The sequence below is a fragment of the Macaca thibetana genome, chromosome 3 (genome assembly GCF_024542745.1).
Source record: "Macaca thibetana thibetana isolate TM-01 chromosome 3, ASM2454274v1, whole genome shotgun sequence".
Classification (NCBI taxonomy): Eukaryota; Metazoa; Chordata; class Mammalia; order Primates; family Cercopithecidae; genus Macaca; species Macaca thibetana.
This window is the reverse complement of record NC_065580.1, coordinates 30,644,404-30,671,625: the sequence shown is the minus strand read 5'-3', so window position 1 is coordinate 30,671,625 and position 27,222 is coordinate 30,644,404. Positions and strand designations below refer to the sequence as shown.

The 27,222-nt window shown below is 41.9% G+C and overlaps 1 protein-coding gene across 1 annotated transcript in view; it reads right to left on the bottom strand.

Annotated features, from left to right (window-relative positions):
* Positions 1-1,683: 1,683 nt before the first annotated feature.
* RBM28 (RNA binding motif protein 28) overlaps positions 1,684-27,222 on the bottom strand; it is a 32,566-nt gene continuing 7,027 nt past the window's right edge. The window contains exons 8-19 of the mRNA XM_050782563.1: positions 27,070-27,209; positions 24,814-24,886; positions 22,340-22,449; positions 17,271-17,344; positions 16,020-16,155; positions 14,984-15,048; positions 12,715-12,873; positions 9,440-9,589; positions 9,140-9,214; positions 6,102-6,358; positions 4,483-4,582; positions 1,684-2,232 (exon numbers count right to left, since the gene is read on the bottom strand). Coding sequence (XP_050638520.1) covers positions 2,098-2,232; positions 4,483-4,582; positions 6,102-6,358; positions 9,140-9,214; positions 9,440-9,589; positions 12,715-12,873; positions 14,984-15,048; positions 16,020-16,155; positions 17,271-17,344; positions 22,340-22,449; positions 24,814-24,886; positions 27,070-27,209 — 1,474 coding nt within the window. The 3' untranslated portion in view covers positions 1,684-2,097. The remainder of the gene's footprint in view (positions 2,233-4,482; positions 4,583-6,101; positions 6,359-9,139; positions 9,215-9,439; positions 9,590-12,714; positions 12,874-14,983; positions 15,049-16,019; positions 16,156-17,270; positions 17,345-22,339; positions 22,450-24,813; positions 24,887-27,069; positions 27,210-27,222) is intronic.

Sequence of the window (27,222 nt, the reverse complement as noted above, 5' to 3'; positions counted from 1 at the left end):
GAGGCCAAGGTGGGCAGATCACAAGGTTAGGAGTTTGAGACCAGCCTGACCAACATGGTGAAACTCCATCTCTACTAAAAATACAAAAATTAGCTGGGCGTGGTGGCAGCACCTGTAATCCCAGCTACTTGGGAGGCTGAGGCAGGAGAATCGCTTGAACCCAGGAGGCAGAGGTCGCAATGAGCCGAGATCATGCCACTGCACTCCAGCCTGGGCAACAGAGGGACACTCTGTCTCAAAAAAAAAAAAAGGAAAAGAAAAAAAGAAAGAACCATGTCTCCAGCTCAGCAACGGTTCTGTCAAAGCATTATTTGTAACACTCAACTAGACTAAGGAATCAAGAATTTTGGGTTACACTCCCAACTTTTTCTCTTGCCTACCGAGTACTGTTTCTTCCTTTCTACCTTATTTTTTTCATTCAACAAATATTTATTCAATATTTACTATGTGCCTGGGTCAGTACTAGGCACTGTGTCTACAGGAGTGAACAAGAGGGATAAAGTCCCTCTCACAAAGCATACATTCTAACTGGAGAGACAAATGATTTCAGATAGAGATTAGTGCTAGAAAGAAACAAATGATTTCAGATAGAGATTAGTGCTAGAAAGAAACAAATGATTTCAGATAGAGATTAGTGCTAGAAAGAAACAGGGAAGCAGGCCGCCACACGTGATGGCTCACGCCTGTAATACCAGGACTTTGGGAGGCCGAGGTGGGCAGATCGCCTGAGGTCAGGAGTTCAAGACCAGCCTAGTCAACAAGGTGAAACCCCATCTCTACTAAAAATAGAAAATTTCACCAAGAATGGTGGCATGCGCCTATAGTCCCAGCTACTTGGGAAGGTGAGGCGGAAGAATCGCTTGAACCCAGGAGGTGGAGGTTGCAATGAGCTGAGACAGTGCCACTGCATTCCAGCCTGGGTGACAGAGCAAGATTGACTCAAAAAAAAAGACGAAGAAGAAACAGGGAAGCAGAATTCAGTAAGGGGGCAAGATAGAGGGGATGGGAAGAAAAGCCCTACTTTAGATAGTCTGGGAAGAGCTCCAGGAGGAGGCGACAAATAGTGAAGATCTGAGTCACAAGTAAAAGAAGCAAGGGAAAAACTCTCCAGGCAAAGGGAATGGATACAAAGACTCTGAGGTGGTCAAGAGTCAAGAGATGGAAGGAAGGCCTGTGTAGCCAAAAGTGAATGAAGAAGAGAGTGGATAAAGACAAGCAGAGGTGATAGGGCTGGAGAGCCCAGGGAATCAAATGTTATAGGAAGACAAGATTTCAATCAAAGTGAGATGTCAAACCCCTGGAGTTTTTTAGTAGGTGTGAAGCCATCTTAAGGGGCAGACTTAATGAGGATCAGGTGTCCTCATTAAGGAGGACTTAGAGAGCTAGAGGGTACGATGAAAAAGGAGGTGCTCTATGAGAGAAATGCAGGTCATCACTAACCAGGCTAGTGTCTTTAGGCCACTGCAGACCGATTCAACTGGAAATCCCCTCATTTGACAAACACATAAGTGCTGCTCTCTGCCAGGCCCCACCTCCCCCCATTCTTTTCCAAGTGTCTCCGCCTGCAGTGATTAGGTTAGAAAGCATTTCTCTCTGCTGTCACTTAGTTCCTGCAGCGTGTAAGACTACAGAGCTGAATTAGGACTGTCAAAGGATGTTCATACATAATAAAGGAGTCACACATATTAGAAATGACATTGTTACTAAAAAGCCACACAATATCTCATTTAGAGAATATGCTTAACAAAATATACATCTTAAAAATTCAGCACTCCAGAATGCTTTTTCAATTGTTTCCATTTGAGAAATAAAGAACAAAAATTGGTAATAATTATAGACACAACTTCATACAATAATCTGGATAATATGCAAGAAGCATCATGATGTCTTTCAGATATTTCTCTTTGTGGCTAACGAACCACTCATCAAAGGATGGACCAAAGTTCAGATGTACACAGTCCAGGGTGCCTCCCAGCACAGTGGCAGTGCCCTCGGGGATTTTCTTTCCCTCGGTGAGAGACATAGGGGATGGGGAGGAGCCCAGGAGTGTCACCAGAAAGCACACAACCCAGCTTCTTACCCAGCCCGCTGGCATCATCAATTATCAAACCATTTGCTCCTCTTTGCAAGAGGTGCTCCTTTAGAAGGTCCCAATAATTTCTGCTTATATTGTTCGACCAGCTGGTTGAAGCGGGTTTCCGTCTTATTTCCCTTAGCTTTTTTCCTAGATACCTACAAGTGAAAGGATTAGAAACATAATATAATCGATTTCAAAGACTATCTATCACCTTACCCTCAGGCCACCCAAGAGAGAAAGTAAGTGTACAGAGATCATGTCTACCAGAAAGGGGTAGGTTTCTGGAGAGAGACCCTTAGAGAGAAAGGCTCAAACAGAATCATCCACTGGTAAGAAATTAGACCAACAGTGCACAGGGAGCAGGGCCTGACTAACTTCCCTGTCTAACACACTGTGTTGGGGGCTCAAGGGCCTCTCTCACTCTAGCTTCCAAAGCCTCACTTTAGCCTCAAAGCAGATAAGCCAGCACAGAATCTGGCCATTCTTGCTTGCCCATTCCCTCCCCAAGAACACTGCTCATGGGATTTCAGAGATCTATAAAATAGTATGGTATAGGTCAGAAACTTCCCAGACACAGATTCCTTGAGTAGGATGGGAAGCTAATGCTGCTTTTACCCTTAAAGGAAAGAGACTAGGAAAGGGGAGAAGAAAGCTTGACTTCAAGTATTCAAGAATGTAGGACCACCGTTTTCTACTAAAAGGAACTAGGGCTCCTTGGGAAAAATGGCTAATGTCAGGACTGGGGAAGAGGTACCTGAGCTCAGCCTGGACATCTTGCACTAGAAAGCAAGGATATTACCAGACAAACAGGCCACATCAGAAAGACTCAGAAGCCAACCTGCAGGGACTTCTGCCAGCCTTAGACAGAGTAAGAATAATGACAGTATTTGAAACACATCAAGTATATGAAAAGTCAGGATTTCATAATACTAAAAAATGAGCCAGTATGGCAACAGCTCATTACTCTGAAAACTAATACAGAGAGAAAGAAAAAAAAAAAAAATCAAGCATTTATCCTGTCTTTCCTATACAAATGATATTTTGTGGTAACCAAATAATTGACAAAGGAAGATTTTTCTTTCTAGAGTTCTATTTAAAAATGCAAAAGGATAGAAGTTTAAATAATCAGCATTCTGTAACCCATAATGAAATAATGGATCTGGTAACACTCATCAGTAATTGCTAAGGCTATTACATGAAAGGCTAACTGGGGACTTCATCAATGGAGGGACAAGGCAGACAATCCTCAAATCTACTGATCAATCTCAGAATCACTAAAAATGGGCAACCAGGTAGTATGTGCCTCAGGTGATGTAAAGAAACACACACACCACCTGTGAAATACTCTAGTCAAGAAAACTGAACTTGAGGCTAGGCATGGTGGCTCACGTCTGTAATCCCAGCACTTTGGGAGGCCAAGGCAGGCGAATCACCTGAGGTCAAGAGTTCGAGGCCAGCCTGGTCAACATGGTGAAACCCCGTCTCTACTAAAAATACAAAATTAGCTGGGCATGGTGGTGCGCGCCTGTAATCTCAGGTACTCGGGAGGCTACTCCGGGAGGTGGAGGTTGCAATGAGCCAAGATTGTGCCATCGCACTCCAGCCTAGGCAACAAGAGCAAAACTCTATCTCAAAAAAAATAAAAAAAAAAGAAAACTGAACTTGATCAAGCTACCAGACCGAACTAACTACCAGGTGACAGGCAAGATGGGGTGTCACAGAAACAAGTTAAATGACACCACAAGGAAGCAAATGGCTAAATTAAAAATGTAACACAAATAACCTGGTTTCTCCAATAAATGAATAGCATGGAAAAAAGGGTGGTAAGGGAAAATGGATATTAGAGAAGAAAAAAATGATTTAAGAAATTAAAAATCCAAGTATAATGTGTGGACTTCGGATCCCGACTCATACTAACCAAGTATAAAAACATATTTTTCAGGCAAATGGGGAAATCTTAATATGGCTTTAATGTATCATTTGTGTAGTAGATGATAAAGGGCTTATTAGTTTTATTAGATATTATAATGGCATAAGGTGTGTGTGTTTAAGGCCTCATCAGTTAGAGATGCAATCTGAGGTTTTTCTGAGCAATGTTTCATTTTCATATGAGACACATTTACATGTGAAATGGGCTTTGCTTTAATATATTCTAGTGGGGAAAGCATGTTATGGGGAATATGTAAACAAGGAGACTGCTGAAACAGAGGAACAGATACATGGAGGTTCATTTTACTTTTTTCTCTCCACTTTTATGATTGTATACCTCAACATTCTCTAAAAAGCTACTGTCCTACACAGAAGTCTTTCTTTTTTTGTTTTTTGCTCAGCTAATCAAGGTACAAACATGGCTACGATCTGGCAGAACCATGCCATACCAAAGCTGAATGTCCTGCAGAACTCACCTGCTCGGAAGATAATTGCTGTTTCTCCTGCTTCCACTGGCTTATCTGGGGCTTTGGCTTTTTGGGATGGATGGGCTTCACTTTGCCTTTGTCCCGCAACCTGAAATAAAATGGCTGAGTGTCACCTTGAGTCCTTCTTCTAATCTGACACCCCTAGGTTCTCTTAGCTCAAGGGATAAAATTCCTCTTTGTACACTGGCCCTTCCCAAGCCTATGATATGTTAAGTCATTCTAAAAATAGATACTGCAACAGACCCTCTGAAAGCTCAGTATTTGTATACTTAGAATGCTTGATGTCAGGAGCTTGAGACCAGCCTAGGCAACATAGCAACCCCCTGTCTCTGCTAAAATAAAATTAAAAAGTCCCAGCTAATGGCCGGGCGCGGTGGCTCAAGCCTGTAATCCCAGCACTTTGGGAGGCCGAGGCGGGTGGATCACGAGGTCAGGAGATCGAGACTATCCTGGCTAACATGGTGAAACCCCGTCTCTACTAAAAATACAAAAAACTAGCCAGGCGTGGTGGCGGGCGCCTGTAGTCTCAGCTACTTGGGAGGCTGAGGCAGGAGAATGGCGTGAACCCGGGAGGCGGAGCTTGCAGTGAGCCGAGATCACGCCACTGCACTCCAGCCTGGGAGACACAGCGAGACTCCGTCTCAAAAAAAAAAAAAAAAAAAGTCCCAGCTACTCAGAAGGCTGAGGCAGGTGGATTGAGTCCAGGAGTTCGAGGATACAGTGTGCTATGATCATGCCACTGCACTCTAGCCTGGGCAACACAGTAAGACCCTGTGACATGGTTTGGATCTGTGTCCTTGCCCAAATCTCATGTTGAATTGTAATCCCCAATGTTGGAGGCTGGGCCTGGTGGGAGGTGACTGGATTATGGGGATGACTCCTTCATGAATGGTTTAGCACCATCCCCTCAGTGCTGTTCTTATGACGGTGAATGAGTTACCGCAAGATCTGGTTGTTTAAAACGCTCCTTCCCCCTGCTCCTGGCCATGTGAAGTGCAGGCTCCCACTTCACCTTCCACTATGGTTAAGTTTCCTGAGGCCTCCCTAGAAGATGAGCAGCTGCTGTCATGCTTCCTGTACAGCCTGTGGAACCATGAGTCAATTAAGCCTCTTTTCCTTATAAATTACCCAGTCTCAGGTACTTCTTTATAGCAGTGGAAGAAATGAATAATACACTGTCTCTAAAAATAAAATTAAATAAATATATAAAACCCCATGGATATCTCAAAAACCTTCGTTTATTTAACAAATATTTTGTCAAGATTTATTTTTGTAGAGCACTAATCTGCTGCCCCAAACAGAAACTACCACTGAACCTCAAGTATGTGGCCTCAGCTGGCAGAGATGGCCATCTGGACAACAGGAAGCTCTTTAAAAGAGGAGAAAAGGGGCACAAAAGCCTGCCCTAGGAGGCCTCTCTGCCATTGATCTAAGAGTGACATCTCTGACGGTGTTGAAGACTCACGTGTTAACCCCGTGTGTGGGAATACATAGCACCAAGCATCCTTTTCAACCAAACAAATGCCACAAAGAGAAAAGAACTCAGCAAAAACAAACCCACTTAGAACCCACCCACTGTTCTATGTTGCCACTTTCCTGCATCTCACCTGATTTTGGGGCCTCGGTGTGAGGGGAGCGCCAGGACCTTTCTTCTCTTCTTTCCATCAGGCAGCTCCACCTGCTCCACTTCAGCCTTGGTCTGGAAACCGGTCCATGAGGTAGAGCTCGCCTTCCCCTTCTGCTCTGGGGGCGCCTTGCTTTGTTCCTCTGTGTGGTGTTGAGCTGCCTTCTGTTGCTGGTCTTTTGCAGGCTCTGGTTTCCCCTTCTGAGGCTCACCAGTTGCAGGCTTGGATCTCACTTTTTGCTGCATAAAACAAGAAAATGCCATCTGGTTTCTGGATGAGCTTTGTTTGCTGCAAATACTCAACAGAAGATGAGCTTTATGTGAGCTAAATGAAAGAAGAGGAATTCTTCCCCCACACAGTTGGAGACTAGAGGAAAGTGAATACATGTAGTTCACAAGCCCTGCCATAGTAACAGATGGTTACTGGGTGGGGGGCACAAAATAACCATTCCCCTTCCCATAACATAGAAATAAGGGAGAGTGCATGCCCAAGATTCAAAAGCCAGTAGGTGGGACAATTATCAAAGGTGTAACCTATGTAGAAAGAGAATACAAGAAGCAAGCAAGCAACAGAAAAGATAATGAAGTAATAAGCGCTGAGAATTTTTCAAAATTAATGACAGTCACTAAACCACAGATCAAGGAACTCAGAGCTCTAAGACCAAATAAGATCAAAACTAAACAATTTACAACTAGTCATATCATAGACAAACTGCAGAAAATCAAAGATAAAATCTTGAAAGAAGCCAGACAGGGGAAAAATTTTACCTATAGAGGAACAAGGATGAGATTACATCAAATTTCTCTCTCTTTTGTTTTTAATAGGCACCCTCCAAAACCCGAGTAGGTTCAGAGAGATTTCCAAGACTTCTCTTCAGAAATCATGTAAGCAAGAAGGGAATGAAGTGAGATATTTAATATTTAAAGTTTTTAAAGAAAAAAAAAATCACCAACCTACAATCCTGTATCTGATAAACTTATCCTTCAAAAGTTAAGGACAAGACCTACTCAGACAAAAGAAAATGGAGGGAATTTGTTGCCAGTAACCCTGTCTGCAAGAAATACGAAATAAATCTCTTCAGAGAGAAGAAAAATGACATAGGTCAGAAACTCGGATCGTTTTCAAGAAAGGAAGAACATTAGGAATGGAATAAATGAAGCGAAGACGACAAGGAAAAGACGCTGTGGAAAGGAAGGCATCAAGGATGTTACAGAAGTATTTGCACTGAAGTGGAAGAAACAGAAGATTCAAGTGAAATTAATGTAATGATAAGTGTGTGTTGTTCTTCCCTTTCACCTTAGAAATCCAGATACAATGAACAGTTATTATATGCCTATTGTATGCCAGTCTGTTTCTAGGATACAAAAAAAAAGTGTCTACCCTTCAGGACTCACAGCCAGGTGGAGACAAGAGATGTATACACAAATAAACCAAAGTAAAAAAAAACTACACAGCTTAAGGAAGTTCATGAAAATCAAGTAAAGAGGGCCTTTATCTTTTGAGAGAGGTGGAGGAATGCTACTCGAAAGGGATCATTTGATCTGCATATGCAAAGTGAGTAGAGGCATTTTTACACAAAAGAACAGTATGAATATAAATCCAGGCAACAAATAAAGTAATTTGGATGTTAAAAAACAAACAAGGCTGGGCTCAGTGACTCACACCTGTAATCCCAGCGTTTTGGGAGGCTGAGGCAGGTGGATCACTTGAAGTCAGGAGTTCGAGACCAGCCTGGCCAACATGGTGAAACCCTGTCTCTTCCAAACAAATACAAAAATTAGGGCCGGGTGCGGTGGCTCAAGCCTGTAACCAGCACTTTGGGAGGCCGAGATGGGCGGATCACAAGGTCAGGAGATCGAGACCATCCTGGCTAACACGGTGAAACCCCGTCTCTACTAAAAAAAAAAAAAAAAAAAAAAAATTAGCCAGGCATGGTGGTGTGCACCTGTAGTCCCAGCTACTCGGGAGGCTGAGGGAGGAGAATCACTTGAATCCAGAAGGTGGAGGTTGCAGCAAACTGAGACTGCACCACTGCACTCCAACCTGAGCAACATAGCAAGACTCCATCTCAAACAGACAGACAAACAAAACTGGTAGCTTCAGAATCACCTCTGAAACAATGGCTAACAGTAATAAGCAATTCTATTATCTAGGGTAACAAAGTTGCCTTGAACAATAACCAGATCCCATATTTTCCAACTGAGGGCCACTGCATTAACCACCAGAATGGGTCATCTGTTGGTAATGCTCTTGGTATACACCACAAAGACTACAAATGTTTGCTGTATATGCAAGTGAATTTTGCTGTGCAATATCAATGAGAGCTCTAAGAATAACAGAGTCAAGAATAATCTGGCCCTGCATGTCCTGGGGGAAGATGGGTAAGAGAATGAGTACTGACTGTGTGCTGACCATGCAGTATGCTAGATGATGGACATGTATTATCTCATTTAGTCCTCAGCAATCATGTAAGGCAGATGTCGTCCACCCATTTTACAAACTGAAGTTCAGAGCGGTAATAACTGCCAAGGAACATGCAGCAAAAAGGGCAGAGCCAGAGTATAAGCATGAGTACACCTATTCCTAAAGTCCCTGCTCCACCCTCTATAGCACACCAGATTAAAAACTGTATAAAACTATCAGGCTTCACACTTCTGGAGCCAACTAATAAAAGAAAATATGGAAGAGATAACTGAAATCTACAGGTAACAGGAAACCTTAACCTCAACCATTAATATTGGCACGTACTATCACCAAACATTGTAAAGAACAGCTGACTGGAAATAACATTGGTCTGCTTCCTCTCTCCCTCCTTTCCCTTCTGCTGTAGAGCTATCAGACATGGGCCAGCAGATAAGAAGATGGCCTGGAAAGGCTTAGGGAACAGGGACTAAAGGGAACTGGGAGCAAAAAAAATCTAATTGAGGGGAGAACTACTCTAAGAGAGCAGAAGCACAAACTGAACAAAATAGAAGAGTTTAGTTATGTCCTTAAAAATATGGACCATTTAATTTCTGTACCAAGCTGCGCTGGATCCTTAATTCCTTCATTTTAAGTTTTCTTCGATCTTCTAAAGAGAACTCCACTATTGGTCTCTGTCAGAAGGAGATAGAATGTTATTCATTAGACTTCTAAATCTGTGCATGCAATGAGTTGAGTTTTTCCTCTTCACACATCCTCCCCCAACCCACCTTTTTTTTTGTCCACTTGCCATTCTTTCCCACCCCTCAAATGTCAGAGGACACTAGGCATAAAGGAGTAGGCTGGTTTCCTGCAAGTGGTCCTAAGGGAAACAAGTCTCCCCAGAGGACGAGGCTTACCTTCAGAGGCCCAAAGATTTCTGGATTGTTGTTGATCAGGCGGAGGGCTTTCAAGGCATGCTCGTGCTCTTGGAACTCTGCAAAGGCGTAGCCCAGGGACTGACCCTTCATGTTCCCATGAACTCCTTTGAGGTCTCGCATCACTCTACACTATTAGTAGAGCAAGAAAAAAAATCAGTAATTACAGAATGAGAAGGCTTGCCTGACATGAACTGCTTTAATAGAGTCAATAAAAAATAAGGTTATTGGGTGAGCATGGTGGCTCATGCCTGTAATCCTAGCACTTTGGGAGGCTGAGACAGGAGGACTGCTTGAGGCCAGGAGTTTGAGACCAGCCTGGGCAACATGGCAAAACCTTGTCTCTGCAAAAAATACAAAAAATTAGCCGGTGTAGTGGCACCTCAGCTACTCAAGAGGCTGAGGCAGGAGGATCACCTGAGGCTGGGGAGGTTGAAGTTGCAGTGAGCCATGATGAAACCACTACACTCCAGCCTGGGAAACAGAGTGAGACCCTGTCTCAAAAAAAAAAAAAAATCAGGTTATTGAAACATAATCTTCATTTATACCACCACCACAAAAATCACACTGGAATAACACTTATGTGTGTCCATCTTATTAGAATTCACCTACTAACACCATAAAACAGATTAAAATAATATTTTCTTGCTTTCTACTAGTTTATAGACATCAACAGAGACCTAAAATAAGCACATAAACAAAACTTTCTAAAGAAAATTTATAAAGAGGTTTGGATGTTAAAAAACAAACACAATACAAACACAACTGTTCACAATACATACAAATTGAGAGGTACATGGTATTCTAAGCATGTAACAAGTTATTGCCGAGGATGGAATACTGTCCATAGATCTTACCACTGAAAAAAGCCCTCAGGAAGGAAATTATTAAAGAAGGGAAGGAGGAAGGACTGATGGCTTTAGATAAGAAAGACATTTCAAGCACATGAAAAAGTCTCTCCAACACACAGGCTCAGAAATACAGGAAGAAGTTTCAGCTCTCTTTGCCTGCAGCTCAGATCCTCTCTAGTGTGGTTTTCCCTTAAATCCTTAAGCCAGATGTAGCAAACATCTGGGGCACCAAAGTACAGTAGGATGTTTTGAGAAAACTGATCATTTACATGCCATTACTACCGAAACTGTTGTTCTCATGTAATGGAGACGGCTAAGTATTGGGGACACATGGATACCACATTTAGTTTACGTCCAGTGTCCACTCTGTGTCTAGAACTGTCATATACTGTAAGGGAATCAAGAGAAGCATATAATGAAGATTCTGTTCTCAAGATACTTACCATCTTACTGAGACACTATACGTACACATAAGAAAGAATTAAGAGGAAAATTCAACATAATGCAAATATTCTAGAATAAACATGAATTTCTCTAAATTATGACAGGTGTTAAACGTGCAGACACTAAGTATTCAGATGATATGAGAAATTACACAACTGTCCCTCCCCTATAACCAGTAACACTGAGCAGTTTTACTGAGTGGTGTCAGATATGTGCTGATATATTCACATTCTCTCACGTAATCTCCCAAATACCTAAATCCATACATTTTGAAGAGGTTTTCAGGGATTAGGAAAACAGTTTATGGTGGTGAAACAGTAAAGCAGACCCAAAATATTGGCAATGGTACTTTAAAAATAAGTATTGACCAAGAGATGACTATGTAGCAGGTACTACACCAAGGATTGGTGATAATGAGATAACGCTTGCCTCAAAAACTCAGTCTAGTGGGGAGAAGAGACTGACCGACAGTTTGAGGCCAGGGCAATAGTAAGCAGTATGACAGAGATATGCAAGGCCAGGCCCAGTGGTTCACATTTATAATCCCAGCACTGTGGGAGACTGAAGCAGGGGGATCATCTGAGCTCAGGAATTTGAGACCAGCCTAGGCAACATGGCAAAACCCTGTCTCTACCAAAAACATAAGAAATAGTCAGGCATGGGCCAGGCGCAGTGGCTCACGCCTGTAATTGTAGCACTTTGGGAGGCCGAGGCGGGCGGATCACTTGAGGTCAAGAGATCGAGACCATCTTAACAAACATGGTGAAACCCTGTCTCTACTAAAAATACAAAAATTAGCTGGGCATGGTGGTGCGTGCCTGTAGTCCCAGCTACTCGGAGGTTGAGGCAGGAGAATCACTTGAACTCGGGAGGCGGAGGTTGCAGTGAGCTGAGATCGTGCCACTGTACTCCAGCTTAACGACAGAGTGAGACTCCGTCTCAAAAATAAAAAATAAAAATAAGAAAAAGAAATTAGCCAGGCATGGTGGTGTGTAACTATAGTCCCAACTACTTGGGAGGCTGAGGTGGGAGGATTGCTTGAGCTTGGGAGGGGGAGGCTGCAGTGAGCTGAGATGGCGCCACTGCACTCCCTCCAGCCTGTGACAGAGCAAGACCACATCTTAAAAAAAAAAAAAAAGAAAGAAAAGAGAAATATGCAAAGGGGAATGTGGAGGCAGAGAAGTTCTGTACTCACAGAGCCTAACCAAGTTGGTATGAACCCAGTGTTTTTCTAATTCAACTGCTGAACATCTACATGGCTTCCTGTGTTGACGACAGGCATAGGTAACTCTGACTATAGGGTAAGAATCTAACTAGGAGTAAAATACTCTCCAAAAAGCAAAGCAGATTATTTTCTCTGCAAGAAAATTCACATGATAGCACAAAATATAATGCTAAGCACACAAAAGGCATTTAATAAATGCTTGCTAAATTAATTCATGCAGACAGAGACTTCCTTGCATTCTGCTGTAATTCAGATGTAAAAGACAATTTTTAGAAGAAAAAGAACAAAACCAAGAAACTGCTAAACTCAGCCATGCATGCTGACAACATGTCCAGAAGAAAGTCTGTTGATGGCCTAGCACAGTGGCTCACGCCTGTAATCCCAGCACTTTGGGAGGCTGAGGTGAGCAGATAACTTGAGGTCAGGAGTTCCAGACCAGTCTGGCCAACATGGTGAAATCCCTTCTCTACTAAAAATACAAAAATTAGCCAGGCGTGGTGGCACACACCTATAGTCCCAGCTACTCAGGGGGCTGAGGCAGGAGAACTGCTTGAGCCCAGGAGGAGGAGGTTGCAGTGAATCAAGACTGCACCACTGCACTCCAGCCTGGGCGACAGAGTGAGACTTCGTCTCAAAACAAACAAACAAACAAAAATCTGGCACCGCAGCCTGAGGGAAATGCTTGATATGACCCCAGATCAGAATGAAAGTTCCAGATGGACAGGGCCACACCTCACCTCCTTGATGCGCACCCCTTTCTCTCCACTAGTAGCACTCAGCAGCAGCTTTCTGAGCTGTTTGTCATCTACAGCCTTTGGGAGATTGTGCAGGCAGAGCCTGGTTTGGGAGACAAAGATATTCTGGTCCTTGAGTTTCTGATGCTTCAGCAGCTCAAACTGAAAGAACAACCAATGGTTAACAGTACAACTCACTGTTTTTAAGAGGCAGGCTCATAATTCTCCAAAAGGAAAGAATTATGATCTCCATCCCATAACCACACATATAGAAAATGGATGGCAACTGCCCGCACTGCAGCTTTACAATGCCCAGTATAGGGAAAGAAAAGTTCAAAGGGACAAGATGGTGGGTGGGTAACAGTAAAATCATAGGCTCTGGAGACCCATCCCTAACTGGAGAAATTACATAAAATTTTAAAGCCTCAGTTTTTCATCTATAAAATGGAACAGTAGAACAAAGTGTCTGAGCACTGATGTGAGGCCAAAATGAGATAACATAAGGCTGGGCAGGGTGGCTCATGCCTGTAATATGAGCACTTTGGGAAGCCAAGGCAGGCAGATCACCTGAGGTCAGGAGTTCAAGATCAGCCTGGCCAAAATGGTGACACCCTGTCTCTACTAAAAATACAACAATTAGTCAGGCATAGTAGTGCATGCCTGTAATCCCAGCTACTCAGGATGCTGAGGCAGGAGAATCGCTTGAAGCTGGGAGGAGGAGGTTGTAGTGAGCCAAGATCACGCTATTGTACTCCAGCCTGGGCAACAAGAGTGAAACTCCATCTCAAAAAAAAAAAAAAAGAAAAAAAATCCCTAGCTCAAAATGTAGCCCAGAGCAAACAACAGATAATACTATGGTTAACATCTATGCCCAGTCCTCATCTACCCACCAACTCAACTGATTATCTAATCCTTCCAAAAGGAAATGGAACGTATTCAAAGAATACTTGACAGAATGCTGTCTTGTCTCAACTCTGCCACCCTGAGGCAAAGGAATATCCATGACCACAGAACCATATTTTGCTCTTAGAGCAATACCCTCAACTATGCTGCCACAAAACTCCAGTGCCTGCGTGATCTGTGTCTAAAATGAAATGAAAGATGACATTATTCTTCCAATTAGTTTTTTCAAAACCAAGTTGGTAGAAAAAAGTTTTCAATTAAAAGTTTTTCTTTTGTCAAGCCTTCTCAGTCCTGCTGTTTCTTGTTTGGTAAAAGTACCAACAAATCACAAAATAAACAAATCCCCTGGAAAATGACTATTAAAGGAACACCTGAAAAGGCTATCATGTTTAAGTTCAACAGACTATTTTTCTGTCAGGAAAAGCTGTGCCTGCTGTGAATGTATAATGCATACCTATCACTGAATGAGCTTTTTGCCAACAAAATTAGTTTTAAACTAAATATGTTATTATTGCATTGTGGTCAGACAAGGGTATATAATGCCCTTAAAAAATTGAGGCTTTAAAATTTTATGTAATTTCTCCAGTTAAGGATGGGTCTCCAGAGCCTATGATTTCCAGATGTTCACTACTAAAGTTGAAAACACTAGCGCAGAACCTGTGCACACCGAAAAAAAGATACACTGCCTCCTGCCGTCATTACACTCTCACCCCTGTTCCTCATCTGCATGTTAAGGTTCCATAACTAATTCTGTTCATGATTATGCATCTTTACCATTCTAGGCTGGCTTGGCTTTTTGAAAGCAAGTTATATGGGAAAAAGCAAAAATGACTGGGAATGTTACCAAGCAGCCAAGGAATATAACGGTATTGGTTAACATCAGAAACACCCATAAGACGGGAGTTTTTCTAAAATGATTTTATAATCTGGAGACACCAACTCCTCCCAACTGACAGCTACCCCTTTCAAGAGCCATATCTTCTTCCTTCCCTAATAACTCCAGACCATTCTGATCTTGCCCTTCTACATTATTCTGTGTTTATACTAACACCTAATTACACATAGCCCTAGCCTCTGACTGTCTACTGCATGATCTAGCAGCATGTGTTCGCAAACATTTACTGCCAAGCACTAGGTAAACAAAGAATAAGACACAGTTCTTTTATACTGGCATAGAAAGCAGATAGAATACTATGTATAATGTTGGGTTACCTGCTGTCTCACCTATGTGCTTTTCTCTCTAATAGCGCAGTAAGTATGGTCTGTGACCATATTTGGTTCTTTTATGAGCACATCGAGCATTCGACAACTATTTTTGATTGATTTATAGGCCACGCAGAACCTGAAGGTCAATGCCTAATCTACTCACCCGTTCTCTTTTGGCCATATCAGCAGCACTCACACCCTCTGCAGCCTTCGTCCCAGCACGAATCACTGCAGAAAGAGGGAAAAAGGCCCAGACATCAACAAGGGAATTTTCACTGAGCAACAAGAGGAATGTAATTTGAATGATGCAAACTCTTTGTACAGGGCCCAGAGGACTATGTTGGCCAGGACACGATGGCATTTGGTTAGGTCCAGAAATAGGATACAGGGCTAAGTTCTGGGCTCAGAGCTGCTCTCAAGGACTAAAACTCTGAACATTTTGTGATTTTATTCCTCTTCTCCTTCTCTCCCCTCAAAGAATCTTCACGTACATGCCCAAAGTCAGAAAGAAAGGCCTGGAAGAAGTATGGAACATAAATACATTTTGGGCATTTAGAATGCACAATGTTCCACCTATAATCTGCCCTTGGAACTTAACTTTGCTGTTCCTTATGTACTTGAGGTCCATTACTAAGCAGTGAGATAAGCCAGTCAAAAACAGTTATGTTGCCATAAAGGGCTGGTGTCAAAGGCTAATGGACATTACTAGTACAGGGTGTGAAGCTATGGAGGAGGTGAGCTGATAAATACTGTGTGACCTAGAAGAAAGAATTTTTTTTTTAAATTTAAAGCTAATTTCTGATTGTCTTTCTGACACTAAAGGAAAGTACTGGGTGCACATTTTAAATCCATGAATAATCCAAAAGAGTAATTTTAGTCATAATGAAAACCTCTTATTAGAAATGATGACAAGAAGCAAAGGTATTTTGAGTTCTTTCTCCCTCTTTGCCTTGCCAATCCTCTATTGAAAAAGACAAAAGGCAACCAGGCAGAAAAGATAATGGGATGGTTAATCCACAAAAATGAGTGAAGGTTTACTAACAGAAAGCCACATTTATTAAAGTGGAATGATCATATAAAACTTAAAAAGAACATTTGGGTTTTTAATTTGAAACATGTTCCCAAACATACTATTGCTGGATCGATGATATGGCACAGGGCCAGCTACTTGGAAGCCTGGGTTACGTCTCCCTACTCACAGCCTTCTCGGGCCAGATAGAGATTCCGGGTGCCAGTCGGCTTCTTCACCTTCTTTGTCTGAAGCTTTGCAGCCTCATCACGGGTCACTGCCAAGTCAACCTTGAGCTGCCGGCCATCCAGTTTAAGCCCACCAGCCTGTAACAGAAAACAATCCCTTCTTAAAACACATAATGGCCGAGCACGGTGGCTCACGCCTGTAACCCTAGCACTTTGGGAGGCTGAGGTGGGTGGATCACCTGAGGTCAGGAGTTCAAGGCCAGCCTGGCCAACATGGTGAAACCTTGTCTCTACTGAAAATACAAAAACTAGCCAGGTATGGTGGTGTGCACCTGTAATCCCAGCTACTTGGGAGGCTGAGGCAGGAGAATGGCATGAACCCGGGAGGCGTAGTTGCAGTGAGTGGAGATCACGCCACTACACTCCAGCCTGGGCAACAGAGCGAGACTCCGTTTCAAAAAAAACAAAAAACACCACATAATGAGTATAAACTAGAAACTAAGCACCTGACAAGAACACCCCAGAAAGGGATACGGCAAGCGTCAATTATGCTATGTAAGCCAAGCCCTATGACGTTTCAGCTCAGCTAGCTACAAATGGATCACTGGGCCTCACAATATTTAGTAGAGCTGTGCAAAAGGCCACATGGGTATTTCAGGTAGTCAGCAGTAAATAAATTATTTTCTGGGAGTTGATTAGTCCCAAAGTAGACCCAAATTGAGGAAAATTATCTGTAAACAGGCAAATGTCTAGTATTATAAAGAAAGCTAATGAAACAGTAGAGTACTTACTCAAGAGGACTTAAGAAATAACAGCAATATTAAATAACATTATACTCGATTGTAGAACAAATGGAGTAATTCTCCATCACCCACACACATTCTCTCTCAAACATCTACTCTACTTCACAGACGACCTTAATACCTTCTTATCCTAGTCTTTCATGTTATCAGTCTAGGATAGAGGCTGACACAGACAGCAAGCAACAAATATCAGATACGTTATTATCCCCATTTCCTCACCTATGAAGTAGAGATCATAATTCTGCCTACCTCAAAGGGCTGATGTAATGATTAAATAAGATAATGCAAGTAAAGTTCAGTGCCTAACACAACAAAGTGCTAAATAAGTGTTAGTTTTATTATTAGTGACAATAATAATAACAACAATGAAGTTTTGTGTAAATATCAGATGTTGCCCCTAAGAGCCAAACTGCCTCCTGTGTTATAAGGTAAAGGAAATATCTTCCTTACCTCATTCTCTGGAGAAGCAGCTAGAAGGCATTTCTGAGCTGCTTCCTGAGTCATGAACTGGGCAAATGCACAACCTGCACAAGGAGACACAATTCAGTGAGATCCCAAACTCCCACAGATAAACCAAAGACAACACTACAAATGGCAGCAGCCTGACACAGAGTGGAAGGGGCAGGTGGCATCCATTTATTAAGTACAGCCATGTACTTGCATAAGGATGTTTTGGTCAGTGACAGACTGCATATACAACAGTGGTCCCAAAAGATTACAATGAATCTGCCCTATACAGGGCAGATCCCTGTACCATTTGGTACACATACATTTGGTACCCTGTACCAAAAATGCCCTGTACCATTTTTATCTTTTATACTGCATTTTACTATACCTTTTCTACGTTTAGAAACATTTAGATACACAAATACTTACCATTATGTTACAACTGCCTACAACATTCAGTATAAGAACATGTTGTGCCGTGCAGGTTTGTAGCCTGGGAGCGACAGGCTCTACCATATGACCTGTGTGTGTAGTAGGCCATACCATCTAGGTTTGTGTAAGTACACCATGACATTCACACAATGACAAATAATGAACTTTGCAGAATTTATCCCCATCAGTAAGTGACGCACACTGCACTCTGAGACAGGCACTATGTTAGGTACCAAATAATCAAGACAAAGATACCACTGCTCTTAATGAAATTTTATTATTACTTCCTTCATCTGTTCTAATTCTTCTTAGAACTTTAGTCTCATGATCTCTCTTAATAAGAAATATCCATGTGAAGGCTGGGTATGGTGGCTCACACCTGTAATCCCAGCTCTTTGGGAGGCCAAGGCAGGAAGATCACTTAAGCCCAAGAGTTAAAGACCAGCCTGAGCAACATGACTGTCTCTACAAAAGAAAAAAAAAAAAAAAATTGGCTGGGTGTGGTGGTGCATGCCTATAGTCCCAGCTACTCAGAAAGCTGAGGTGGGAGGATGACCTGACCCTGGGAGGTCAAGGCTGCAGTAAGTCATGATCACTGCACTCCAGCCTGGGTGATAGAGCAAGACCTTGTCTCAAAAAAAAAAAAAAAAAAAAAAAAGGCCGGGCACGGTGGCTCACGCCTGTAATCCCGGTACTTTGGGAGGCCGAGGCCGGCAGATCACAAAGTCAGGAGATTGAGACCATCTTGGCTAACATGGTGAAACCCCATCTCTACTAAAAATATAAAAAATTAGCCGGGCGTGGTGGCAGACGCCTGTAGTCCCAGCTACTTGGGAGGCTGAGGCAGGAGAATGGCGTGAACCCGGGAGGTGGAACTTGCAGCGAGCTGAGATCGCACCACTGCACTCCAGCCTGGGCGACAGAGCAAGACTCTGTCTCATAATAAAAATAAAAAAGAAAGGAAAGAAATGTCCACCTGAAATGGTAGAGAAATTCCAGCCTAACACTTAATTCGGCATCACTTATGAAGTACCTATTAGATGACTGAAAAGCAAAGCAGGAACCGCTTAACCCTGAACTTAATTACAGATCTCACTGTCTCATAGGTCTCATAGTCACTTGGGAGACATCAGATATGGGCAGATCTGCCTCTCAGAGTAAAAGTCTCTGTCCTCTACTATATGAATATAGCAGGGAACCAGAAAGCCAAGAGTTCAATTCTTGGCTCATACTCTAGAATCTCCATAAGGCATGCCTTTCCTTAATTAGATGCCAGATCAATTAACCCATCTCTATGTCTGCTATTGACAAAAAAAAATTTTTTTTTTTGAGACGGAGTTTCACTCTTGTTGCCCAGGCTGGAGTCTAATGGCACAATCTTGGCTCGCTGCAACCTCTGCCTCCTGGGTTCAAGTGATTCTCCTGCCTCAGCCTCCCGAGTAGCCTGTAGGCATTGCCACCATGCCCAGCTAATTTTGTATTTTTAGTAGAGATGGGGTTTCTCCATGTTGGTCAGGCTGGTCTCGAACTCCCAACCTCAGGTGATCTGCCTGTCTTGGCTTCCCAAAGTGCTGGGATTACGGGTGTGAGCCACTGCACCCAGTCAAAAAAAAAAAAAAAAAACTTTTATAAGCAAAGAAAGTAAGTTTACCTTTCAGTAGATTCCAAAAAAGAAATACAAGTTTCATAATTTTGTTTAGTATTCCTTTAAATTTTAAATATTCTTTCAGAAAGTACCATATTTCCTAGAGCTACTGGGGCATTGATCTTCTGCCTCCTATAAAAATGAATGGCACAGACTAACTGAAAGGACACATGCGCCAGGCCAACACAAAGGTCACCATCTAGGAGCTTCTGTGTCCCCTCCTGCCTCCTATTCTCCACTCACATCTTTACTATAGCACTAGTCAGGTGACATCTTCCCAAACAGAATGAATACCACAGGAAAAATGACCACAATTCTTATCCGTTTCTATATCCCTAGCACCTACCATAGTGTACAGCATTAATAGATACTCAATAGAAAGAAACAAATAAGGAAATATGGGGAAAATGTTCCTAACAGGCAGATTCAAATGAATCTAATTAGATTGAATATGAAGAAAATGGGTGCTTCTCTCTGAAAGGGTAAGAATTTTATCACTGGAGTTTCCAGAGTCAGTACTGGGTTCAGTCTTAACATTTCCCTAAAAGATTGCAGTTAATACTGAGCTCTTCCAGGTAGTGAAACGGCATGCTGAGAGGGATAAATTACAGGAGCAACACGAAGCTGCATGAGTAGGCAGAAAAGGTATCGGAAAAATTTAATGAGCTAGGGAAGGACAATATATTTTTTTAAAAAATGATTAAAACTATGCTTATTAAGATCATGAACTCTGTTAACATTAATAGACCACAAGGGATATCTAGTCAGTCAATTGTAGGCTTAATTCTAAAACTATTAACCCAATATACTACCGTACTAAAAAAGAGACAAAAGACACTACCGCCAAGGTAAAGCAGTATCATACCACTAACTTGGCACATTCTATGCAATTCAAATTGTCTAAAAGCATTTTAGAAATGGAAAAGATCCAAGTAGTATAACTAAACATGAGAGCTGCAGGTACCTTAAGTGATTACTCGAACCCACTCATTTTACAGATGAAAACCTGAAGACAACAGTAGTTAAATGATTTGCCAAAAATCACCCAGTTGATCTGTAGCATAGTTGGGATTAGATCCCTAACTCTGTTACACAGTGCTGCCTTATTCACATCTTTTTTTTTTTTTTTTTTTTTTTTTTTTTTTTTTAAGAGATGGAGGAGGTCTTCTTCTCACAGTCTCGAGTGCAGTGGCAATCACAGCTCACTGAAGCCTCAAACTCCTGGGCTCCCCGCAGCCTCCTGAGTAGCTGACATTTCAGGTACACACCAAGTCTTCCTTTTTTTTTTTTTTCTTTATGAGATGGAGTCTTGCTCTTGTTGCCCAAACTGGAGTGCAGTGGCACGATCTCAGCTCACCACAAACTCTACCTCCCAGGTTCAAGTGATTCTCCTGCCTCAGCACCCTGAGTAGCTGGGATTACAGGCATGTGCCACCACGCCCGACTAATTTTGTATTTTTAGTAGAGACAGGGTTTCTCCATGTTGGTCAGGCTGGTCTTGAACTCCTGACCTCAAGTGATCCACCTGCCTCAGCCTCCCAAAGTACTGGGATTACAGGCGTGGGCCACCGCACCTGGCCAGGTCTTACTTTTTTTTAGCTGAGTAAAAATCAAAAGTGATTAGGTCCTGTCAATGTGAAAAATAAAATGGTTTAGAATGGAGGTTCTTAAGCTGTGGATAGGCTCAACAGAGCCCACACGCCCTCTGAAGCAGCATTTTTCTAAGGAGAGGATTCACAGCTTTTGCTAGATCTCAAAGGAATCATGAATCACAACAAATTAAGAACTTAGGCCAGGCACAGTGGCTCACACCTGTAATTCCAGCACTTTGGGAGGCTGAGGCGGGTGGATCACGAGGTCAGGAGATCGAGACCATCCTGGCTAACACGGTGAAACCCCATCTCTACTAAAAATACAAAAATAAAATTAGCTGGGCGTGGTGGCGGGTGCCTGTAGTCCCAGCTACTCAGGAGGCTGAGACAGGAGAATTGCTTGAACCCGGGAGGCGGAGCTTGCAGTGAGCCAAGATGGCGCCACTGCACTCCAGCCTGGGTAATGGAGCCAGCGAGACTCCGTCTCAAAAAAAAAAAAAGGAAGAACTTAGTGCTTTAGGAGAATGACTGCAATAGGTGAAATCAAAGATTATGAATGGGTTGGAAAGATGCTTACCTAACAACAGTATACTAGAATGAAGAATGGTCAACCCTTAAAACTCAAAAGAGATAGCTTTCAGGAAAAAAAAAAACCTAAGGCAGCACTCCTGCAACATAGTTTTCCTTGTAACCACTGCCACTGCAACAGAGTTTCTCTATCAGCTTCTACCTCTAACAAAAGCAATAGGAAAAAAAAAAGATCCTGGTAATTTCAAGCAATGTGGAGTGATTAGTACCCATGAGATACTATCACATTTGAAATGCAAAGAGCAAAAATGGAATTCATTACCGTAAAGTAAATAAGCAAGGGCTTAAAAAGCTTAGATAAAATTATGGCTAGCAGCACCATTAAAGATACTGAGTTTGACACCATTAAAGACAACCTCAGGATGTCCCTGGTACATTTTTTTTTTTTGAAACAGTCTTGCTCTGTGGCCCAGGCTGGAGTGCAGTGGCGTGATCTCGGCTCATTGCAACCTGCACCTCCCGGGTTCAAGCAATTCTCCTGTCTCAGCCTCCCGAGTAGCTGGGACTACAGGTGCACGCTGCCACGCCCAGCTAATTTTTTGTATTTTAGTAGAGATGGGGTTTCACCGTGTTGCCCAGGCTGGTCTTGAACTCTTGAGCTCAGGCAATCTGCCTGCCTCGGCCTCCCAAAGTGCTGGGATTACAGGCGTGAGCCACTGTGCCTGGCATCCCTGGTACTTTTATAGAACCCTGAAACCTGGGCTGGATGGACCGTGAAACCTTCAAAATGGCATACATTATGGTCTCGTAACCTAGTCAGTGCCCACTGCAGCGGTCTCAACCCTTTTAGGGCCTGGCCAGCTGACAACACATACCTTTAGAATGCTCTGTGTCTGGATGCAAGACAATGCGGACATATTTGAGTTCTCCAAACTGTTGGAGAAGCTCCCCAAGTTCTTCTTCTTCTGAGTCAAAGGACAGATTTCTATGGAAGATAACCAGATGATCACAAGAAAGGTCAATTACATAAGTGAGATCCTGTGTTCCAGGACAATGTAAGTGAGTTAGATATCAACTCTCCCTTGTTCAGAAATAGCACTAATACACAGGGATGGCCCCCAGTGACCCTTGGCCCCAACTGACTTTCCTTTGTCAAGGAGGTTCTTTTTCTCAGGAATCTGAAAACGTAAACAGACACATACAAAGACCAGAAACTACAGGTAAAGATTCATTTCAAAACAGTGGTTCCCCGCGCCAGGGAAACTTCTGAGGTGCTGGAAATTTCTACATCTTGATCTGGGTGGTGGCTACATGGATGTATACACATAAAAGTATAACTGAGCTATATGCTTAATGTACTTTACAGAATATATGCTACACCTTTAAAAAAAAAAAAAAAAATGGTGTCCCCAGAGAAAAGACCCACAGCCTCTATCACCTAGGGCCCCAGAACTGCCCAGATTTTCAGCCTCTTCCTGAGGCTTGCTCTTTGACAACTTTGATTCTGAAACCCTCTTCTTTCACTTAAATTGACCAAAATTCATTTCTGCTACTATAAACTAGAAGACTCACAGCAGACTAGTGAGAAAAGTAAAATTCTCTCTCTCAATTAGCCATTTTTCCCTCTGTGTTGCTATTAAATCCAGGCTTCAGTTAAAATCTTACTAAAGTCAGAAAAATCCTTCAAAACAGTAACACAAAAGCAAATACAGTAAAATTTACGAAGTCCAAAAAAAGAAAACTACTTACTTCTCTCGATAGGATTAAAAAAAATGTTGGAAGGAAATTTTGTTGTCCTAAAATTTCAACACAGTATAAAGATTCCTCATTTCCCCAACTATGTAAATCCTTCCGGGGTAAGAAAAACAGTCCCTAATAAGTATCTGTAATTTTACTTCTCTTAAATGCACTGAACAGCCCCATGAATGATTCTATTTCATGGATAACCCAGACAAAAAAGGTTTTCTGCAATAAGACATATCCTAGCTACATTATTTCTTTTAATCTGCCTCATGATAGACATGGTTTTCTCTCTTCCACCCCTTTATTTCCCTAAGTTCTTTATTAATTAAAAGGTGTATAAGGAATGGTATCCTTAGTACTGAGGTCACAGGCTTCTTCTTCACTGTGACATTTCTTCCTTCCTGTTAGACAGATCTTCCACGAATACAAAATTATTTATATGGCAGTTCCAAATAATACAAATTTTAAGATACATGGAAAGACATGCAGTTAGGTGAGAAAATGGGCTTCAGTATAGCATGTATAAATTCACCTCTGTGAATCTTTATGATGTGGGCATGTAGTGTAGGTGTTCTCTGAGTAGTGATTAAGGTTAATTTTTTTCACCTTTTGCTCATGTATTTCATCAATTTCCTAGAATGAACATAAATTGTATAAGAAAACATTTTTTTTTTAGACAGAGTCTTGCTCTGTCACCCAGGCTGGAGTGCCATGGCATAACCCCAGCTCACTGCAGCCTCCACCTCTGGGTTTTAAGCGATTCTCGTTCCTCAGGCCTTCCGAGTAGCTGGGATTACAGGTGCATGCCACCATGCATGGCAAATTTTTGTATTTTTAGTAGAAACGGGGTTTCACCATGTTGGCCAGGCTGGTCTCGAATTGCCCTCAAGTGATCCATCTGCCTCAGCCTCCCAAGGTGCTGAGATTACAGGCCTGAGCCACCACACCCAAGAAAATAATTTTAAAAGATTGTACAAGAAGATAAAATATATACCACCTCTAAAATCAGATGCAAATGACCCTAGTACACTAGTACTTCAGAAGGGCTAGAAGGCATGCCTGAGGTATACTGAAGACATCCTGACCTTATAAAGCAGCAATCTATTGCAGTCAGTAGAGCTCAACAGCAACAGCAACATGAAATAAAGCCTATCTCCACCCCGACTCCCACCCAGTTTTCCTGGAAACAGATGAGATGCCTTACTTTATTCTGGACACTGCATCAGAAGATAATTTAGGCATAAAGAGAGAAATCATTTGAGACAAGCAGTGTCACTCCTCCCCAGCACTCCCCCTAAAACAAAGGCTGGAAGCAAGATGTTTCTAACAGTTGAACTGATTTCTTCCAAATGATGCCAACCCAATTACAAAGCATGAAATCTAAATGAAGACAAGATGTCAGGACCCATGCTATCTGTCTTCTGTGTTATAGTTCTGATTGTCCTACATTTCTCATTGTTTGGTATGTTCCTGGGACCAGATGTGCTTGATCTAATTTTCTGGGCTAGGTAACAGAACTAGTGCCAAAAAGAGAAGGAAAAGGAGGAGAAGGAGGAGAGATTTATGAAGACCATGCAAAAGCAATTCTGGAGACAGAAAGACATACCTGATAAAAACAGTTTTCCCTTCATTCACATCAGAGGGTAATTTCCTCTTCTTTTTGTTTGAGACTTGCACAGCTAAGGTAAAAAGAAAAACAAACTGAAAGAGATTAGTGTAAGCCACATGACAAAGAGCTAACTTCTTAAGTTATAAAGATTGGCCTGGTGCAGTGGCTCACGCCTGTAATCCCAGCACTTCGAAAGGCTGAGGTGGGCTGATCACCTGGGGTCAGAAGTTCGAGACCAGCCTGGCCAACATGAGAACACTCCGTCTCTACTAAAAATACAAAAATTAGCCAGGCATGGTGGCAGGCGCCTATAATCCCAGCTACTCGGGAGGCTGAGGCAGGAGAATCCCTTAAACATGGGAGGTGGAAGTTGCAGTGGGCCGAGATTGAGCCATTGTACTCCAGCCACGGTGACAAGAGCGAAACTCAGTCTCAAAAAAAATAAATAAACAAAAATAAAAATAGACAAAGGACATGTTAAGTACATGAAAAGATGTTCAAACTCACTCTTAATTAAAGAAAACATAGCACAAGAAATGAGATACTATGTTTCACCAATAGATTGCAAAATCAAAAAGACTGATGGAATCCAATGTGGTAAGGGTATGGGAAAAAGACATTCCCATATACTACTGTGACAGTGCAAACTTTCTGGAAATACTGTATAGGACGTGGGAAACTTTGAGGAAAAAACATACACATACAGTCACACACAAATTATAAAATACACTATATTTTGAATGTATATGTGTGCATTTTGCTTATAAATGTATTAAAATATCTCTAGATACACAAGAAACAAATAACCTTGGTTGTCTCTGGGGAAGCTCCCTAAGAAGCTCAGGATCTGCGTATAAGGGGGACGCACTGTTTGTTTTCAAGAGCAGACATACATGCTTATATATACAAAGAAAATATCTGGAAGAATACACAAGAAACAACAGTGATTACTTTGGGGAATTGTGGGTATTGGTGAGGAACTTTTACTTTATGTATTACACTCTTCTGTATTGTGTTTTTTTATTAACTTTTAATCATTATCATTTATCTGTCCTATAAGTTTTTCAGGTGAAAGAACGGCATGAGACAGCTGACTGTGGGTTGTAGAATACAGGATTTCAGAGTCCCTTCAGTGTAAAAGCTTCTTTGATTCTAAGGTGTATACCATTCTTTCCTCACAGAAAAAGTTTATTTCCTTAGATTTCTTATGTGGTCAAACCAACATGCCAGACTTACTGAAATGGAATCAGAATAAAAATAGCTGAAATAAAAATCTCCACCCAGACAAATCAAAGAACCAGTTATTAGCCATTTCTCATTCTGTAATGACCTGCCTTCCTCAATAAACAAGTTGAATTTATTCTCAATAAAGGTAGCAATAAGGATTGGCTAAAGTTTTACAACATGTTCAAAGAGGTCCTTGTTATGGAATGCACTGTGTTCCCCCAAAATCTATACACTGAAGCCCAACCCCAAATATATTTGGAGACAGAGACTTTAGGGAGGTAACTGAGGCTAGCTAAAAGAGGTCTTAAGGTTGGGCCCTAATCTGATAGGACTGCTGTGCTTATAAGAAAAGAAAGACGAGAGTTCACTGTTACTTGTTCTCTCTCTCCCCTCATCAAGCATAAAAAGAAAAGGCCATGATGCAAGGACATAGCGAGAACGCAGCAGTCTGCAAGCTAGGAAGAGAGCTTCACCCAAAATGGAATTAGCTGGCACCTGGAACTTCTAGTCTCCAGAGCTGTGAGAAAACAAGTTTCTGCTGTTTAAGCCACCTAGTCTATGGTATTTTGTAATGGCAGTCTGAACTGATGAAACAGTTCTTTATCCCTATCTCAACTCAAAGGAGTTGTTTAAAATCTACCTTGGTGTTGAGATGGTTATATCATCTATTTCATCTATATTATCTGTATAAGATGCTGTTTATCTGGTTATTCAATCAAGTTACATGATCCAGAGAGAGAGGCAGAATCTCAGCATCAAGCTAGGTTTTCAATTCCCTAAGAACGTTAACCCTCAAACACCACTCCAAAACTCACTTAAAAAACAAAACAAACAAAAATGAAACAACAAAAAAAAACCTTTGCGAGAAAGGAGTATAAAGGTTGCCTTTTCAGCATTTTAACATAAATTTGCTAGAACACCTTAGAGTCCTATTTAAAAAGAGGTCTAAGCAGAACTGATGCTCATTTCCGTAACTTCAGTAACTTTTTGTAAAGTCTAAAGAGATTTATGAAAATCCAAACGAACCTTTATCCTCTTGCTCCTCAGTGCTGGTATCACTCTGAGCCAGTTCCTCTCCATCACCAATACTATCGCTTTCCTCCAGGTCACTGTCCTTCTCAGAATGATCTTCACTGCTTTTTGCAGGGGCTGCTCTCTTGAATGCTCTGCAATGGCACA